Source organism: Rhinatrema bivittatum, chromosome 5 (assembly GCF_901001135.1).
Source record: "Rhinatrema bivittatum chromosome 5, aRhiBiv1.1, whole genome shotgun sequence".
Taxonomy (NCBI): Eukaryota; Metazoa; Chordata; class Amphibia; order Gymnophiona; family Rhinatrematidae; genus Rhinatrema; species Rhinatrema bivittatum.
This window is the reverse complement of record NC_042619.1, coordinates 268,243,861-268,264,149: the sequence shown is the minus strand read 5'-3', so window position 1 is coordinate 268,264,149 and position 20,289 is coordinate 268,243,861. Positions and strand designations below refer to the sequence as shown.

The 20,289-nt window shown below is 45.2% G+C and overlaps 1 protein-coding gene across 1 annotated transcript in view; it reads right to left on the bottom strand.

Annotated features, from left to right (window-relative positions):
- PCYOX1 (prenylcysteine oxidase 1) overlaps nucleotides 1–20,289 on the bottom strand; it is a 72,127-nt gene that overhangs the window by 40,279 nt on the left and 11,559 nt on the right. The window contains exon 3 of the mRNA XM_029604003.1: nucleotides 17,756–17,930. Within this exon, the coding sequence (XP_029459863.1) occupies nucleotides 17,756–17,930 (175 nt within the window). The remainder of the gene's footprint in view (nucleotides 1–17,755; nucleotides 17,931–20,289) is intronic.

The following is a 20,289-nucleotide window of genomic DNA, read 5'->3' as shown; positions in this document are numbered from 1 at the left end:
GCTCCAGATCCTCACCAAACAAGAGGTGCCCCTTAAAAGGCAGAAAGTCTAAATGAGACTTAGATGAAACATCCACCAACCAGTTGCGTAACCACAATAACCGCCTTGCTTAAACTGCGGAACCCATAATACGGGAGGAAGTTCTGACCAAGTCATACAAGGCATCTGCCACATAAGCAACTGACGCCTCCAAGTGCTCTGCTTTATCTGCTTCAACACCTGCCCATCCTGAAGCTGTTGATTCCAGCACAGGCAAGCCCTTTGCATGAAGCTGGAGCAGACAGCCGCCCGCAGACTCAGGTCCAATACCTCAAAAATCCTTTTGAGCTAAAATTTCCAACTTCCGGTCTTGAACATCCTTCAACGCCACAGAACCTGCAACCAGAAGTTAATCATGTAGCTTTTTAGCATGTTGGAGGAAGTATATTTTTGAAGGTAGTTATTAAATCTCCATTTTCCATTCCAAAAGTCCTTGAAGCTGCTGGCCATGTCTCTCTTTTGTAGGAAAGTATAAACTGTGTTCACAATGTTATCCAGAACTCTTTTCTGCATGCTGGCTCAAAGCAGAGTCAAAGATCCTTAATCTAACCTAACTAAGCCTCATGCATTTCATGTCTACCCCAGTTCTGTCCTAACCATAATAAATGTCCGTGCCAAAGAACTAGTGGCCCGATCTTTCCACGTGAGAAAAAACCTCTACTGATAAAATAAATGTTTCAAACTTTTTTCTCCTGCTGTACAAAGGGACATAAGGAAAGACTGCTCTATTTTTTAAAGTTTTTGCTTAGCAGCTAATAAAATGGTCAAAAGAATCTCCAAAATTTATAAGATATTAAACTTTGGTGATACCCACATGGCAACACATCCGAGGGCACGGGAAGCTGACTGAGGGCAGTCAATGGGATAGGAAACAATGGGAACTTTGTTTTCATATTATGGGAAAACAATCTGTATCCTCATCAATGATGGAAACAGATTCAAAATGCTATAATCAATGATACCTTACCCTGGCGAGACTGGCCCACTGAGTTCTGAAGGGAAGTAGCCTGTGCTGGCGAAATTGCAAAGAGGTTAGGACGTTGTCCACATATGGTGGCAATGCCCTTTAATACAGCAATTTTGGATGTCTATGAAGGAATGGGTGGAAGCCTTGTTATCAAAAACTGTCCTTCTGGATGCGGAAATATGGCTATTAGATATGCCTTGTAGGGGGTTACAAAAGTCACAGCAACTGTTATCTTACTACACTGTGGTGGCCAGAATGGCGGTGGCGGGGTTTTAGAAACAAAGCAGGCTTCTGGAGTGCAAGCAGGTTGTGAGTAAAATGATAAGAATACAATATTTGGAGGAGAAGTTACTGCTATCAGACATGACACATTAGCTACATATATTAAAACAAGCAGTTAAGCCCGTTAAAACGGGCGAGATTCCATTGGTCAGACCGGCACGTCGGTCAGAGCTGCTCTGTCCTCCACAACTTCTTATCCTTCCCACTTACTCACTCATATCCTCTTCCCTTTTCCTTCCATCCCCTCTCACCTCATCCACAACCCCCTTCCCTCTCCCTCAGCCCTCCTCCACTCCCTCTTGTTCTCTTCTACAGGGCCGGCTGTACTCTGCTGAACCTGTGAGATGCAGAGGGCGGAGGGGCGCCGCTACGGGGACCTGCCTCTCTCCGTACCTCCCTCCCTGTGTACTGTGGCTTCTCACTGCTGTCCCTTTGCGTGCTGGTCCGTCCTTCCCTACTCCGGCGGCGGAGGGACGGGTTCAGGCTGTTGTCGGTCTGACACCCCCCCCCCCCCCCCCGTGAAGAGCCGGAGGCGGTGGTGGTGGCAGGAGCTGCAGCGGCGGCCGAGGGGGATGTCGTGAGTCTTTTCACTGCTGTCCCTGTGCGTGACGTTTCGGCCATCCCAGCTCCCTCCCCTTCACTGGCAAAGGGACGGGCTCAAGCTGTTGTCAGCCAGACATGCTCTCTCACCCGCAGTAGAGAGCGGCTCTGACCGACGTGCTCTCTCTCACCCGCAGTAGAGAGCGGCTCTGACCAACGTGCTCTCTCTCACCCGCAGAAGAGAGCGGCTCTGACCGACGTGCTCTCTCTCTCACCCGCAGTAGAGAGCGGCTCTGACCGACGTGCTCTCTCTCTCACCCGCAGTAGAGAGCGGCTCTGACCGACGTGCTCTCTCTCTCACCCGCAGAAGAGAGCGGCTCTGACCGACGTGCTCTCTCTCACCCGCAGAAGAGAGCGGCTCTGACCGACGTGCTCTCTCTCTCACCCGCAGTAGAGAGCGGCTCTGACCGACGTGCTCTCTCTCTCACCCGCAGTAGAGAGCGGCTCTGACCGACGTGTGCTCTCTCTCACCCGCAGTAGAGAGCGGCTCTGACCGACGTGCTCTCTCTCTCACCCGCAGTAGAGAGCGGCTCTGACCGACGTGCTCTCTCTCTCACCCGCAGTAGAGAGCGGCTCTGACCGACGTGCTCTCTCTCTCACCCGCAGTAGAGAGCGGCTCTGACCGACGTGCTCTCTCTCTCACCCGCAGTAGAGAGCGGCTCTGACCGACGTGCTCTCTCTCACCCGCAGTAGAGAGCGGCTCTGACCGACGTGCTCTCTCTCTCACCCGCAGTAGAGAGCGGCTCTGACCGACGTGCTCTCTCTCTCACCCGCAGTAGAGAGCGGCTCTGACCGACGTGCTCTCTCTCTCACCCGCAGTAGAGAGCGGCTCTGACCGACGTGCTCTCTCTCTCACCCGCAGTAGAGAGCGGCTCTGACCGACGTGCTCTCTCTCTCACCCGCAGTAGAGAGCGGCTCTGACCGACGTGCTCTCTCTCTCACCCGCAGTAGAGAGCGGCTCTGACCGAAATGCTCTCTCTCTCACCCGCAGTAGAGAGCGGCTCTGACCGACGTGCTCTCTCTCAGCCGCGCATGTGAGGCACGTTGGGCAGAGGCCATTTATATTGCAGATATGGACACCTTTTGATAACTGGGTAATGGATCATGTGGTACTTTGAGAGATGTATAGGTGTTATACAAATAGGGAGGGGTAGGGAGATGGGAGGGTTTATACATTTGTTTTCAAGTTTACAGCATATATCATTATAATAATGGCTCTTTAAATAATCTAGGAAAATTTGGAGAACTATGTTGAAGCTTGTACAGCTTATGTGAGAGGCTGAAACATTGGTATTGGTTTTTTGTTCTCAATATGCTGTACCGCAGTGTTATATCTGTATCAGTGTTCACAAAGTGTGATTAAAAAATGTTTTAAACTCCTATTGAGGCTGATTTATAATAAAAGAGGAAAAGACCTCAGACCTGTAATATGCATGTTACAGTGTACAACTAAGCATGCTATTTGGTACAATCATTGGTCATAAAAACCTCCTATCAAAAGTTTATATTTCTTTATTTAACCTGTTTCCATAATCAATTTATTTTAATCTTTAATAAAAAAAATTCTCTTGTATGGGTGTATTATTTCTTTACACCTGAAATGTAAAATTATCCAAACTGGAAAAATCACTTCTTATATTGCAATAATATTTCTTGTATTGCAATAATGTTCAAAGTCTCACTTATCTCAAGTATAAGCAAGGATTCTTCAAAGAATTTGAATTATCAAGATTTCCTGGCGTGAGATGAGCCACATGTAATAAATCTCAAACTGGTAAAGTTAGCCATTAACCAAAATGACTTCTCATATTCCAGTAAGCTGAAGGTTGTACTTATCTCAAAGATGAATTCTTAAAAAAAAAAAAAAAAAAAAACCACCCCACACATCAACAGGACTTCCTAAGGTGAACCTTGAGCTAAAGTTTTGCCGTTGGCCAGCATTTCACATTCAAGCTGCTTCAGGGCTAAAATGGAACATTCTAGCCCTCAATGCAGCTTCATAAAGGCCTGTAAGCTTTCTCACTTACCCCAGCGCCTGCCAACGCCGACCACGAGGTTTCCTCTTCATCCACCTTCCTCCTCCTCCGATCCGGCGTCCAATCCGCAGGAGCCGAGACAGGGCATGGCGGCCAATCGGGGGACAGCCCCAACTGGGATTTAAATTCTTCAGAACAGCTTGGCGCCGCACGCCGAAGGAGCGCATCAAAGGGGCAGGCCCCTTTGTGCGGCACCATAGTGCAGCGCCATGCCCCCCCCCCCTTCAAACTTCTTCTAGGTGAGCCTTTGTGAGCCCCAGGACAAGACTGAGGCCCTCTAAGCCATCTGCAACCTCTACCTTAATACTGCTACTACTACTCTACAGATTTTCAACATTTCTCCAGTCTCTTCTAGCCTCACTTAGCTCCCATCTCTGCCAGCAACCATCCAGCGCTCTTCTCTGCCAGCAACCATCCAAATTCTTCCTAAAAGTCACCATGCTACAAACGTTCACCCTTCCCTACTATCTCACACTCATTCCTTAACAGAGAAAAACTACCCACGCACAATCTTCAGCGCTCAAAGAGATCACTGATTCCCATCATGATCTCTCCTCTAACCCAATTCCTGGGTCTCTCTTTAATCACCCTAACTCTTCTCAACTCTCAATCCCTATCAAAAAAATCACACTTGCTCAACGACCACCTCTCGGACACCCAACCTGATATCTGTGCCATTACTGAAACATGGCTGCAAAACACAGATACAGCTCTAATCAATCAACTTCCAATACAACTCTACGACTTCTTCTCCCTACCTAGACTTAAAAAAAGAAGGGGCGGATTACTGCTAGCCGCAAAAAAAAAGAACTAAGACTATCCCATCAAGCCTTTAAATCGTCGACTAAACTAGAAATTGGATTATTCAAATCCAATCAGTTACAAATAGCTCTAATATATGCCCCCCCTGGGCTCTTAGAATCCGACCCCTCCCATTCTCATCGAAATTATTGCCAAACACATCAACACGGACTCCCCAGCTATCATTTTAGGAGACTTCAACATCCATGTTGACTCCCCTTCTCCCACCTCCAACTGTGAAGCCCTCCTATCTTCTTTCCAGGCCATGGGCTTCAAACAAATTATAAACAAACCCACTCATAAAGCAGGCCACACTTTGGACCTTATATTCATAAATGATCCCATCTCACCCACTTCTCCCCCTACCTGTACCCCCATCCCCTGGTCTGATCATTCGCTGATTTCTACTGAATTATCAATAAGAAAAAAACCGACTCCCATCATCCCTAAAACTACTATCCAATTCAGAAAACCTTGCCCCATGGGCAACCTCAGCACCAGCCTTGCCAAGGACCTAACTAACTTGGACCTCTCCAACGCCAACACTGCCATTACCTCTTGGCTAAACATCACGTGCTCAGTTGCAAATAAAATCTGCCCCATGTCATCCAAAGAAATCAATCCAGCCCGTCCTAACAAAAAACCTTGGTTCTCAATTGAATTAAAAAAGCTCAAACAAGACCTTCAACATAAAGAACAACACTGGCGTAAGGACCCCTCCCCTACCTCCCAGGCTTCTTATAAAATTGCTATGAACCATTACAGGATCACCATTCTATGTACTAAAAGAGATTTCTACACCAAAAAAATACATAGCTTTATCTATGACCCAAAAACATTATTTTCTTATGTTGCAGCCCTTACCACTCCTGTTCCCCCTATCATCCCAGAAGAAGAAGCCCAAAACAAATCTACGGAACTGGCCTTATTCTTCGACAACAAAATCAAAAATTTACTCGCACCTCTGACTACTTCAAACACCCAGCCCCCACCTGGCCAAAACCCTTCCCCAGCTATTCATAAACCGACTCTAGAATAATTTGAACTCACATCCTCCCTGGAAATCGAATCTATAATCAAGAAAACGAAGCCTTCATCACATCCAACAGACCAAATACCTACCAAACTCCTACTTACCATCCCTAACACCATAACCAAACCACTGGCCGACATCATAAATTGCTCCCTCATGCAAGGATCTGTCCCGGACTCTTTAAAAACTGCTTCCGTAAAACCCTTACTTAAAAAACCCAACCTGGATCCAGCCAACCCCGTAAACTTCCGCCCCATTGCTAACTTACCATTTATTGCCAAACTAATGGAAAAACTGGTCAACAACCAACTAACAGATTACCTTGACTCCCATAATATTCTCTACCCGTATCAATTTGGTTTCCGGAAACGCTTAAACACGGAATCTCTCTTACTCTCATTAACAGACAACATCCTGATGGGTCTTGACAAAGGCCAATCCTACCTACTAGCTCTTCTCGACATTTCAGCAGCATTCGACACAGTAAACCATTCAATCCTCATCAACCGTCTGGCAGAAATCGGCATCACAGGTTCCGCACTCAGCTGGTTCAAATCCTTCCTCAACAACAGGCACTTCAAAGTTAGAATTAACGATAAAGAATCCCTCCCCGTCCCATCTAGGAGTATCCCAGGGTTCATCACTATCCCCTACCCTGTTTAATATCTATCTGCTACCCCTTTGCCAGTTACTTGAAAGCCTTAACCTTACCCACTTTATATACGCTGACGACGTGCAGATCCTAATACCCATCACGGATCCCATCAACAGCACCCTAAACTTCTGGAACAGTTGCCTTCATTCCATCAACCTCCTACTCTCTAGTCTAAATCTGGTTCTTAATATGTCCAAAACAGAACTCCTCATCATCTCCCCCAATGATACTAACCCCCTCGTCAGCAACCCAATCATACCATTAGTAAGCCATGTGAGAGACCTTGGCGCCACTCTGGACACCAGAATGAACTTCAAAAAGTTCATTAACACCACCACAAAGGAATGCTTCTATAAGCTACATGTTCTTTAACAGCTGAGACCTCTCCTACACTTTCATGATTACCGTTCAGTCCTTCAAGCCATACTGTTTTCAAAGATTGACTACTGCAATGCGCTACTACTCGGCCTCCCCGCCTCCACAACTAAACCATTACAGATGCTGCAAAACGCCGCAGCCAGGATCCTTACAAACTCTCGTCGTATGGACCACATCACACCGATACTAAAAAACACTGGCTACCCATCCACTATAGCAGTGGTTCTCAACCTTTTTTTGGCCGGGACACACCTGACAAATGGTTCTCATATGCGTGACACACTGAACATGTGACCATCACGGGGCTAAGTGTAAACATGCACTCTGCATCCACAGGACTCCCCTCAACCCTCAGCAATGAGTGCAGAGCAGATCTAGGGCATAACCCGTACAACTCACCATACAAAAAAAAGATATTCTGGTTCTGATGACATCTCAGTAAAAGCAAAACAAACTCCCTTTACTACCAGGCACAATAGCCTTCCTTATGAAAAGACAGTAATTTACCACTAATGCATATCCTATTGAGAAAACACATCAAATAAGATTGATACAAATGCCTACATGCTAGTAAAACACCTCACTTTGGTCACACACCCAGAACTGACCTTCACCAAGTACAGAAAAAACACAAAATTATAAATATGGAGACAAACTGGAACGGAAAACCAAAAAAGCCACTCTGCATACAGTGCGAACCTGGAGAAATGGAAAGAGAAATATAGCACCTAACAGACTCAGGATTTGCAATAATGCACACAAACTAACCTGCACAAAGTTACACCTGTATTACGGAACACACGCAAACAGTAACAACCCTATCTAAGAAATACAACTATTAAACCAGGCCCTAAACACTAAAACATTTCCTATTGGGAAAACAGAATAAGCCAAGCTGCTACAGAGCCCCACACAGAAATCATTGTAAAGTTATAACAAAAATGTTACAAAGCAGCTGCTGAACAGAATAATATTCAATTAAATACTCATAAAAATTATTAAAACATGTCCAAATATCAATAAAATATTTCAAAACAGCAGACATCGCATAATACCCAATAATTAAAATGGCAGTCAATCAAGAAAAATAAATTTAAAAAAGCCACCTTTACTTACCTTCTCCAGCAACTCTCCTACTCCTTTCCCTTCCAGGCCAATAGCACTAACCAGAAGCAGCAAGGGCTGCTGAAGCTCTGTCCTCAATCTTCTTCCTTAGCACCCACAACCAGTCACTCACAACACACACACCCCCAAATAGACCCCACGACCAGTCTCGGTCTCTTTCACACCAGTCATCTTCCTGACCAGTTTCTCTCTCTCACACAGAAACACATCACCTCCCTGACCAGTCTCGCTCTCTCAATCACACTCATGTTCTCTTATATACAAGCTCTCAATCACACACAAAAGCTCTTACACCCATTCACACAAGCTCTCACCCAGGCTTCCATTCACACCCCTACACACAAGCTCTCACCCAAGCACCCATTCACACCCAATGACACACGCTCTCACCCAGGTACCCATTCACACCCACAGACACAAGCTCTCCCCCAGGCACCCATTCACACCCTCAGACACAAGCTCTCCCCCAGGCACCCATTCACACCCTCAGACACAAGCTCTCACCCAGGCACCCATTCACACCCACAGACACAAGCTCTCACCCAGGCACCCATTCACACCCACAGACACAAGCTCTCACCCAGGCACCCATTCACACCCACAAACACAAGCTCTCACCCAGGCACCCATTCACACCCACAGACACAAGCTTTCACCCAGACATCCATTCACACCCTCAGACACAAGCTTTCACCCAGACATCCATTCACACCCACAGACACAAGCTCTCACCCAGGCATCCATTCACACCCACAGACACAAGCTCTCACCCAGATATCCATTCACACCCACAGACACAAGCTCTCACCCAGGCACCCATTCACACCCACAGACACAAGCTCTCACCCAGGCACCCATTCACACCATCAGACACAAGCTCTCACCCAGGCACCCATTCACACCCACAGACACAAGCTCTCACCCAGGCACCCATTCACACCCACAGACACAAGCTCTCACCCAGACATCCATTCACACCCACAGACACAAGCTCTCACCCAGACATCCATTCACACCCACAGACACAAGCTTTCACCCAGGCATTCATTCACACCCTCAGACACAAGCTCTCACCCAGACATCCATTCACACCCACAGACACAAGCTCTCACCCAGGCATTCATTCACACCCTCAGACACAAGCTCTCACCCAGACATCCATTCACACCCACAGACACAAGCTCTCACCCAGACATCCATTCACACCCACAGACACAAGCTTTCACCCAGGCATCCATTCACACCCACAGACACAAGCTTTCACCCAGGCATCCATTCACACCCACAGACACAAGCTCTCACCCAGGCATTCATTCACACCCTCAGACACAAGCTTTCACCCAGGCATCCAATCACACCCATAGACACAAGCTCTCACCCAGGCATTCATTCACACCCTCAGACACAAGCTCTCACCCAGGCACCCATTCACACCCACAGACACACCAGCTCTCACCAAAAATAACTTCTTCCTTCATTGCAGGGATAGGCTCCGGTTCCGCCGTGGCTTTAATCCGGCGGGCCTTCTTTTTTCGGCGCCACAGGGATGGGCGCCTCAGTCAGAGGTCGGGTTTCCTCTTCGTCGCTAGGGGTCGGGTTTTCCTCTTCACCGCTACGGGGCTGGGCTCCCGTAGCGGCCTTGCACCGTCGGGGTTGGGTTTTCTCTTCACCGCTACGGGGCTGGGCTCCCGTAGCGGCCTTGCACCGTTGGGGTTGGGTTTTCTCTTCACCGCTACGGGGCTGGGCTCCCGTAGCGGCCTTGCTTCGTCGGGGTCCTACACTGCTATTCCTGCCACCCCACTCCTGGACAGTGCCATGCCTGCCTCACCGGCCAATCAAAGGCTTCCTCCCTTCTTCCTACTACCACTGGCAGGTGGCAGGGAGGAGGCTTCCGATTGGCCTGCGCGGGGGAAGGCAAAATGAAGGAGGCTTCCCATTGGGCAGTGGGGGTAGGAAGAAAGGAAGCTTTCAATTGGACCGTGGGGGCTGGAAAAAGGGAGAAGGAAAGTACAATGGGGCAGTGGGACACCGGGAGACGCGACACACCTGGCGGTGTTTGGCGACACACTAGTGTGTCGCGACACACCGGTTGAGAAGCGCTGCACTATAGAATACTGTTCAAGGCATTGACCATCATTCAGAAAACCATCTATCATCAATCCTCACTCCAACTCATCATCCCACTCGAACTCCACTCTTCCACAAGACCGATCAGATCGGCATACAAAGGATCTCTCCAGGCTCCTCCTAACAAATCCTCCATTCACAACTCCATTCAAAAACAAGTACTGTCCACCGCTGGACCATATCATTGGAATTCTCTACCCCCGGATCTATGCCAGGAACAATGCCATCTCTCCTTTAGAAAGAAACTGAAAACCTGGCTGTTCTCTCAAGCCTTCCCCTGAAGAATCACTCACTACTAGCATTGACTCTCACACCTCTTTCTTATTACCTTCCTCCTCACCTGGACCCTTTACCCACTTCCCCTGCCCCCCTCCTGCCCCTGCCCTCCTTCGCCCCTTCCGGCTGCCTCCTCTGCCCCTTATCCAAAGGAACTGTTATGCTCGAATTGTTTATTTAAACTAGCTGCTAAATCAGCACCCCAAGCTAGTCAATTGTTTTCTGCTTTTTTGCACTACTCCTTTAGTAGCGTTAAGTTAAACTAATTCTCTCTCTCTTAATGGCCCTGTATTACACCCTGTTTATTGTAACTTTCTTTCTAGTTAAATGGTTTTCCCCCGGTTATGATGTAAACCGGTACGATAAGACTTCGTCTTGAGCATCGGTATATTAAAAGAATTTAAATAATAATAAAGAATGCCCACACGCGCGATTAACATCAATCATTTAGTGTGAACATCAAACTCAATTGCTCTAAATTAAAATCTAGTTACCTTGTGTTGATTGAAATCAATAATCCTTTAATCAAATTTTATTTTATTATCCAACAAAAGACCACTCAGAGGCTATGTTCAAACCAAATGGTTCAAAGGTGTTTAGACGAAACATCCATCTTTGTTCTGAGTCAGAAACTTGTCGTGATCCCCCTCCCCTGATATCCTTTTTAATTTTGTCAATAGCAAAACATTTCAATGATGAAAAATCGTGTTTTTTGTCCATACAATGAGAGACTAAAGGAGCCTCCCTTTTTCTGAGTTTTCAAACAGCTCTTGTGTTCTAAAATGGTCTATAGTTCATTTTCCATCTCTTTTTTGGATTTATTAGGAAAAATGAAAGTGGTCATATTGAGACTACACTTTTCTCAAAACCTACAGCTAGAAATACCTTCCTACATTATTCCAGCTTTCATCCCCCACATCTCAAATAAAGCCTTCCATTTTCACCATTTTTGAGAATTAAACAAAACCGTTCTAACATCAGGGAATTTAAAGCTTAAGCAAAGATTTCTTTCAATAAAATGCTTGCAAGAGCTTTATTGCATTCCACATCTGGGAAAATTTACAAGGAGTCGTCATCAATTCTGTAGCACATGCCTCGGATTATGAAGATGATCAAACAACAAACAAACATTCTTCTGGATTACAATTTCACCCTTGTTTTCAGGAACAGAGAATATGGGTTTCCTACGCCAGATCGGGAAATCTTAAGGAGCACATTTCACCTGCTAGGGCAGTGGTTCTCAACCTTTTTTCGGCTGGGACACAGCTGACAGATGGTTCTCAAGTGCGTGACACACTGAACATGTGACCGTCATGGGACAAAATGTAAATATACATTCTGCATCCTCAGGATCCACATCGACCCCCAAAAATGGGTGCAGAGCAGAACTAGGGCATTATCCATACAGCTCACCATACAAAAAAAGATATTCTGGATCTGATGACATCTCAGTAAAAGCAAAACAAACTCTCTTTGCTGCCAGGCACAATACCCCTCCTTATGAAAAGACAGTAATTTACCACTACAAATATTTAACCAGGCCCTAAACACTAATACACCTCCTATTGGGAAAACAGAGCAAGCCAAGCTGCTATAGATAGATCCCCACTCAGAAATAATTGTAAAACTTTTCTAATAAATGTTACAAAACAGCTGATGAACAGAATAACATCCAACAATTAAAAACTCATAAAAATTAATAAAAATTGTCTAAATATCAAAATATTTCAAAACAGCAGACATCACATAATACCCAATAATTAAAATGGCAGTCAATCAAGAAAATAAACTTAAAAAGCTGCCTTTACTTACCCTCTCCAGCAACTCTCCTACTCCTTTCCCTTGAAGATCAATAGCACTCACTAGAAGCAACAGTGGCTGCTGAAGCTATGTCCTCACAGTCCTCTTCCTTAAGGCCCACAACCAGTCACAACCAGTCTCTGTCTCACACAGACTAATAACTTCTCTAACTAGTATCTCTTCCTCACACACACACACACACACACCAGTCACCTCCCTGACCAGTCTTTCTCAATCACACACATGCTCTGTCACTTACAACCGCACACACTGCCACTCATGCACCCATTGTATCACACACACACACACACAAGCTCTCACTCATGCACCCAGGCACCCATTCTACTACACACACACACACAAAGCTGCCACTCACCACCCAGGCACCCATTCTACCACAGGCACACAAGCTCTCACTCATGCAACCAGGCATGCATTCCAACACACACACACCCCCCAACACACACAAAGCTGCCACTCACGCACCCAGGCATCCATTCTAACACACACACACAAAGCTGCCACTCACGCACCCAGGCACCCATTCTAACACACACACACACACACACACAGCTGCCAATTACGCACCCAGGCACCCATTCTACCACAGGCACACAAGCTCTCACTCACGCACTCAGGCACCCATTCTACCACACACACACACAAAGCTCCCACTCACGCACCCAGGCACCCATTCTAACACACACACACACACAAAGCTGCCACTCAAGCACCCAGGCACCCATTCTACCACAGGCACACAAGCTCTCACTCACGCACTCAGGCACCCATTCCACCACACACACACACAAAGCTCCCACTCACGCACCCAGGCACCCATTCTACCACAGGCACACAAGCTCACATGGAGGCTCTTCTCATTGTTTGGCCCAATAAGCCTGGCCTCCACTTCTCAGCCACCTCTGGCCTGACCTCCCGCGGTGCGCAACGTCTCTCCAGCCACCTCCCACGGTGCGCAGGGTATCTCCGTCTTCAGCCGCCGGCAGCAGCGCACAGCGTCTCTACGTTCTTCGGCCCCGCTGGCGTCGGCGCACAGGTCTCTCCGTTCTTCAGCCGCTGCCGGCGGCGCGCAGATCTCTTCATTCTTCGGCCCCGCCACCGGCGGCGCACAGGTCTCTCTGCTCTTCAGCCGCCACCGGCGGCGCGCAGCTCTCTTCGTTCTTCAGCCCCGCTGGCCTCGGTGCGCAGCTCTCTTCGTTCTTCAGCCCCGCTGGCCTCGGTGCGCAGCTCTCTTCGTTCTTCAGCCCCGCTGGCCTCGGCGAGCAGCATCTCTTCGTTCTTCAGCCCCGCTGGCCTCGGTGCGCAGCTCTCTTCGTTCTTCAGCCCCGCTGGCTTCGGTGCGCAGCTCTCTTCGTTCTTCGGCCCCGCTGGCCTCGGCGAGCAGCATCTCTTCATTCTTCGGCCCCGCTGGCGTCAGCGCGCAGGTCTCTCCGCTCTTCAGCTGCCGGTAGCAGCACGCAGCATCTCTTCTTTCTTCGGCCCCGCTGGCCTCGGCGCGCAGCATCTCTTCATTCTTCAACCCCGCTGGCCCCGGTGCGCAGCTCTCTTCGTTCTTCAGCCCCGCTGGCCTCGGTGCGCAGCTCTCTTCGTTCTTCGGCCCCGCTGGCCTCGGCGAGCAGCATCTCTTCATTCTTCGGCCCCGCTGGCGTCAGCGCGCAGGTCTCTCCGCTCTTCAGCTGCCGGTAGCAGCACGCAGCATCTTTTCTTTCTTCGGCCCTGCCGGGCTGGGCTCCAGCAGTGGCATGCAGTGTTTCTCCATTCTTCAGCCCCGCCCCTGGGGAGAAGGGAAGCACAAGCGGGGCAGTGGAACACCGGGAGCCGCGACACACCTGCTGGTGCTTGGCGACACACTGGTGTGTCGCGACACACCGGTTGAGAACCACTGTGCTAGGGTATCCTCTTTGCATACATGAAGTGCTGATTTGCTCAGGGGATGTTTTAAGTGTAGCTCTTGTTCCATTTGTGTGATTACTTAAACCAAAGAATTCATTAATCCAACAGATAATCGTAAATATGAGCTAAAAATTTACTTCACACCCTTCAGATTGTGTGATAAATGATTTTCTGCCAGTGTAATTTATTTTATGTTGGCAAGACAATTAGACCACTGAAGAAACACTTTTTAGAACAAAGAAAATTCAGAAAAAAAGGAGGCCCCTTTAGTCTCTCGTTGTTTGGACAAGACCACACGATTTTTCATCATTGCAATGTTTTGCTATTGACAAAATTAAAAAGGATATCAGGGGAGGGGGAATCGCAAAAAGTTTCTGTCTCAATTAGAACAAAAGATGGATGTTTCATCTAAACACCTTTGAACCATTTGGTGTGAACGTAGCCTTTGAGTGGTCTTTTGTTGGATAATAAAACTAATAAAATCTGGTTAAAGGATCATTGATTTCAATCAACACAATGTAACTATTACCGGTATATGGTTCTTGAGAGATCAATATGGACTTTAAGAGATATGCAGATTTTAATGTAGAGCAATTGGGTTTAATCTTTCAGGGTGAACATCAAAAATGTTCTTATACCGCGCGTGTGGGCGTTCTTTATGAAGCTGCATTGAGAACAGAGGCTCCGGGTTTTGGCTTAGTTAGAACGCTATGAGCATACATTTACATTTGTTTTTTCAAATATGCTTTCAATATTTCTCTAAATAATAATGTTATACCTTCAGTTCTAGCCCTGAGGTAGCTTGAATGTGAAACGCTGGCCAGCATCGGCTAAAAAAACAGCTCGAGGTTCACTGCAGGAAATCCTGTTGATGTATTTTTTGAAGAAATGTTAATCTTTGAGTTAAGTACAACCATCAAGTTACTGGAATATGAGAAGTCATTTTGGTTAATGGCTAACTTTACCAGTTTGAGATTTATTTCATGTGGCTCATTTCACTCTAGGAAATCTTGAAGATTCATACTCTTTGAAGAATTCTTGCTTATTTTTTATATAAAAGTGGGACTTTGAACATTATTGGAATATAAGAAGTGATTTTTCGAAGTTTGGATAATTCTACAATTCAGACACAAATAGAAGAAAAAAAATGTATTAAAAATGTTTTTAATGTGATTATGAAAACAGGTTAAATAAAGAGATACAATTTCAAAGTTTTGACAGGAGGAGGTTCCTCTGACCAATGATTATACTAAATAGCATGCTTAACTGTACACAGTAACATGCACACTACAGGGCTGAGGTCTATTCCTCCTTTGTTATAAGTCAGCCTCAAGAGGAGTTTAAACATTTATTTTAATCAGTAGAGGTTTTTTCTCATGTGGTGCATCTAATATAAATCTTTGCTTGCCTTTCTAGTGTTGAGTTTTCAGTTTACCAAGAACATCCATAGAATCCAAACATGAGAATTCCAGGAGGGACTACTGGGGCGGGGATGAATCCTGCAGCCACAGGGACTCTGGCTCAGCAAGAATCCTATGAGAACTATCACGCTAAACTAAAGAAGGGAGATCCACCTCCAGAGGCTCCCTATTGGGTCAGCACTAGGTATGTCCTAAACTGAGGGCTGAATAGAAGCAGCCCTAGCCAGACGCACCTTTGCTGACCCAAAGTTTGCTCTGTGATTCTGTTCGCCTGGCCTGTTTCCGATTCTTGCTCCATTTCTGGTTCTTGCTTCCACCTGGTAAGTCCCATGGAGAACAGCAGCTGCTTCAGGCAGAAGAATGTCTGCTCTAGAGTGCCTGGCCTCTCTAAGATATACCCCTGCCCAGGTGCAGTAACTTCTCCCAGATCTCAGCAGAACAGGCTGTTACACTGATACATGCAAGGCTCACTGCTGACATTTGCCTCGATTATCTAGGATTGCCTTTTTTTTTAAGTTTCACTTGGAATGGTGAAGTTATATAATGTGAATGGTACAGGGCTCTATATGTAGGACTCACGAGTTTAGATGAGTATGATGGACATTGAAGTAGTTCTTGTTATTTGTCTAATTTTTATGGTATATGTTTTTATGAATGTCAATCTATATCCCACCAAGAGCTGTAAGCTTGAGAGTGGGTAATGCATTTTTTTTAAATAAATAGCAAGCTCTTAAAGTTAGTAAGAGCCCCCAGATTCACCTGCGAGACGTCCGACTAGCGGACAAAATCCCACCATCTCCCATACTCTTACGATCTGGTGCCAGGTTTTACACTTTCTTGGGGATTACGGGTGAAGAGTTATTGCCTCTTGCACCAATTTACGGCAAATAATGTATTTCAGTTATGGAGGAATATGGGGTTATATACGATCATGCAACTCTGGGATGAAGATGGTTTTCAATCCTTTGAAGATTTTGGGATGAATACTATTTACCTGATTACTCAAGAACTTACCACCAAAGACTACAGGAGATAATAGCTACCTATCTAGATGTCTCCTCCCGACTGAGATCCTTGTCCAAAATAGAAATGTACTTGTATGATTCGGATGCGGTTGCCAAGGAGAGAATGGCTCTATACTGGGGTATACTTCTTCGTAAATACGATAAACAAACATCCCAGAAATTGATAGAGCAATGGAATATAGATCTGGGTACTGCTTATGATTCCAAGGTATGGAAACATATTTGGCTGACAGCACACCATAGCTCCTTTTGTCAAACGTGTGGAGCTCATGATCTGATTGTTGACCAGAACTTACCGAATACCGCTTTTTATGGGGGAACATATGGAGATGCTGCAGCATTGTGTTAGCGAGGCTGTGGCGACGTGGGGTCATGTGCTTGCATGTGGCGGCAGTGTCAAAGCGCGTGTCACTTTTGGAATCAAGTAACAGGAAATTGCGGATATTCTGGGTTTTCCTATTAGTATTCCCCTCGCGTTCGGTTTGTCGGTTCCTAGAAAATATCGCCCTTTAATAGGTCAACTTTTGTTGGCTGTGAGATACATTATAGCTTACTTTCGGAAATCTAGTCCTGATTTAAGACATCAGTGGGCTCAGGTTAAAGAAACAGCAGGTACTGAATGTATATGTTTTACTGTTAAAAATTAATATTTTAAATACCAGAAGATATGGGGTCCTTATCATAACTTTTATCAAACTAATTGATAGAAGTCTACAAAATCATGAAAGGACTTGAACAAGTTAATGTAAATCAGTTATTTACTCTCTCAGATAATACAAGGACCAGGGGGTACTCCATGAAGTTAGCAAGTAGCTCATTTAAAACAAAATCGAAGAAAATTCTTTTTCACTCAGCGCATAGTTAAACTCTGGAAATCACTGCCGGAAGACGTGGTTACAGCAGTTAGTGTAACTGGGTTTAAAAAAAGGTTTGGATAAGTTCCTAGAGGATAAACCCATAAATTGCTATGACGGTAATTAATAAGCAGTAGTATCTTGAGATCTTTTTAATGTTTGGGTACTTGCCAGGTACTTGTTACTTGGATTGGCCACTGCTGGAAACAGGATACTGGGACTAATGGACCCTTGGTCTGACCCAGTATGGCATATCTTATGAATACTGTTTTGTTCTACGGGGGACTCTGACTGTTGCTATTTACTATATTGGTCAATGATTTCCTGATGCAGTGTACTGAGATATATAAATATGTATGTGCATTGGAAAAATTGTTAAATAAAAAGTTAAAAAAAAAAAAAGTAAGAGAATTGGCAGTTACCTCATGAACTTGTCCATTATGTCCTCCACCCACATGTACATTCGCAAGAAGTTGAATCCATATTTCCAGATGAGTTTGATAATGTTGATGATGAACCATTCGCTTTCCTCAAACACAAACTCCTCCCCATTGTAAATCCCTGTGAGGCTGGTCTGACTCTGGCAAACCGAGAGACCTACAAAAGATGAGATGCTTGCTAGCTTTGTTTGCTTAACTCTGCGTTTCAAATGCTGGCCAATATGTAAATAATTTTTTCATCCTATCACTTGTCTTTGCACTTGCTCTAATATCCACCAGGGGTCAAACCCATGGCTACTCGAATGTCCCAGCAGGCACTGCATAGGTCTTGCCTATACCTGCACCCATGCCTCTCTCCAGGCAACAAACCACCCACTGGGGTTCTGCTTACCTTTGGGCAAGTATCCTGCCCTTAAGCTATACCCTGGTGGTTTTCTGGGGACAGCGAGTCCACAAACTTGAGAGTCCCATAGTTCCCAGAGAAATGCTCACAGACAAAAACACTAGGATCATTCAGCTTCTGCCTTACATGGGATACAATTAGTCACAAGCATAGCAGTTATAAATTAAAGGGCTGAACCCCCAGGGTTCAGCCCTTTCGGCGACTCTATTTAACATTTACATGCTTCCCCTTTACCACCTACTGGCGGGACTAGGTATCACACATTACATATATGCTGATGACATTCAGCTAATTCTACAATTGAAAAGATATTAAACTTGGCAATGCTGTACCTAGATATAATAAGACAACTACTAAACCAAATGGAACTAGTAATTAATATCGAAAAAACAGAATTTATACACCTTCAACGAAAAAACATTGAAAGAATTCAGCATCCCAAACTTAAAAATGACAAGACAGTGGAATTAAATGAGAAAGCTCGTAACCTAGGAGTAATAATTGACATGGAACTCAGCCTTAAGCAATACATATCACTAAAAGTTAGAGAAGGCTACGCTAAATTAATGGTCCTTAGAAGATTAAAACCCTTATTAACTCAAGCACACTTTCGAACAGTTCTACAAGCACTAATTTTCACTAGCACAGACTATTGTAACACACTTTTCCTAGGATTACCTTATACAACACTCAGACCACTACAAATACTACAGAACTCGGCTGCCAGAATACTTACTGGTAAAACCAGAAGGGATCATATCACTCAAACACTTGCCGAATTACACTAGCTGCCAATAGAACAAAGTGTGCAATATAAAACGCTATGCACAATTCATAAACTAATCAATGACGAAAATGCCGATTGGCTAAACACTGCAATACAATTACATGTCCCCCAGAGAAATCTCAGATTAGCCAATAAAGCTCTACTAACCATTCCCTCAGTCAAAACAGCAAAACTGACCCAAGTTAGAGACAGCACACTATTTATTTATTTATTTATTTTTATTTATTTATTAACTTTTATTTACCGACATTCGTGGAGCACATCATGCCGGTTTACAATGAACTCAGGTGGGAGATACAGTATAACAATATGACAATAAAACAGTATGAAAATACTAATGCAAGAGCAAAAAAACAAACCAAAACCAAATACAACAAAATAAACAATAAATGAAACCAAGGAATAGAGATTTGAGGGGGGTAGGGGGGGGAAGGTATAGTTAACAGAGGTAAAGGGAGGGAATAAAGCGGAAAAGAGGAATACTATGTACAGATGACTAATGTACAGGAATCACTTGATTAAATAGGAATATGGAACAATTGACACAGGAGGTATTTACTGGGAAGGGTTTCTTCAAGGGTATGTAAGGGGTGTGGAGGGCAGGGGAAAAAAGGGGGGGTAGGGTGGTGGCTGGGTGTCGAGGATAAATGGAGGTGGCCAGGGGAGGAGGGGAGGGGATCAGGCGGGCTGAGAGAGAGGGTGGAAGGCCAGGCGGGGGGGACCTGAGGGGGGGGGGCGCAGGGTGTCAGGTCGTGCAGAGGGGGGGCTAAGGTGCGGAGATATTAAGTTTGGTTTGTGTCAGGGTAGCAGATCCAATATTATGGAACACAATGCCACTCGAAATAAGATTGATGAAAGATTTAAAACTCTTCAAAAAAGATTTGAAAACTTGGCTATTCAAAAAAGCCTTTCACAATGAGGTCAATGAGTAAGAACACCTACTCACAGATGAAAATCACCTAAAAGCATAACTGCTTTCTTTACTATTTTTATCATAATTAAGTATTAATTTAAGAGCAACAGTATAAAACATATATGATTATCCAATGAATCATATAAATGGTAATTCCAATCCACTGTCCATATAGAATAGATTATTGAAACATGTAACCGAAAAATTGATTGGCATCCCCTAGATAAATGTACAAACCAAACTTATATACGTGCCTAATTGTAAACCGTTGTGATGGTGTATTACTAAACGACGGTATAGAAAAGTTTTTAAATAAATAAATAAATAAAAAGAAAATAAAAGGAAGAAAGACAAATATTACATAAATCTATGTTGCAACAGGCAGGGAAAAATAAGAGGGATTACATACATAA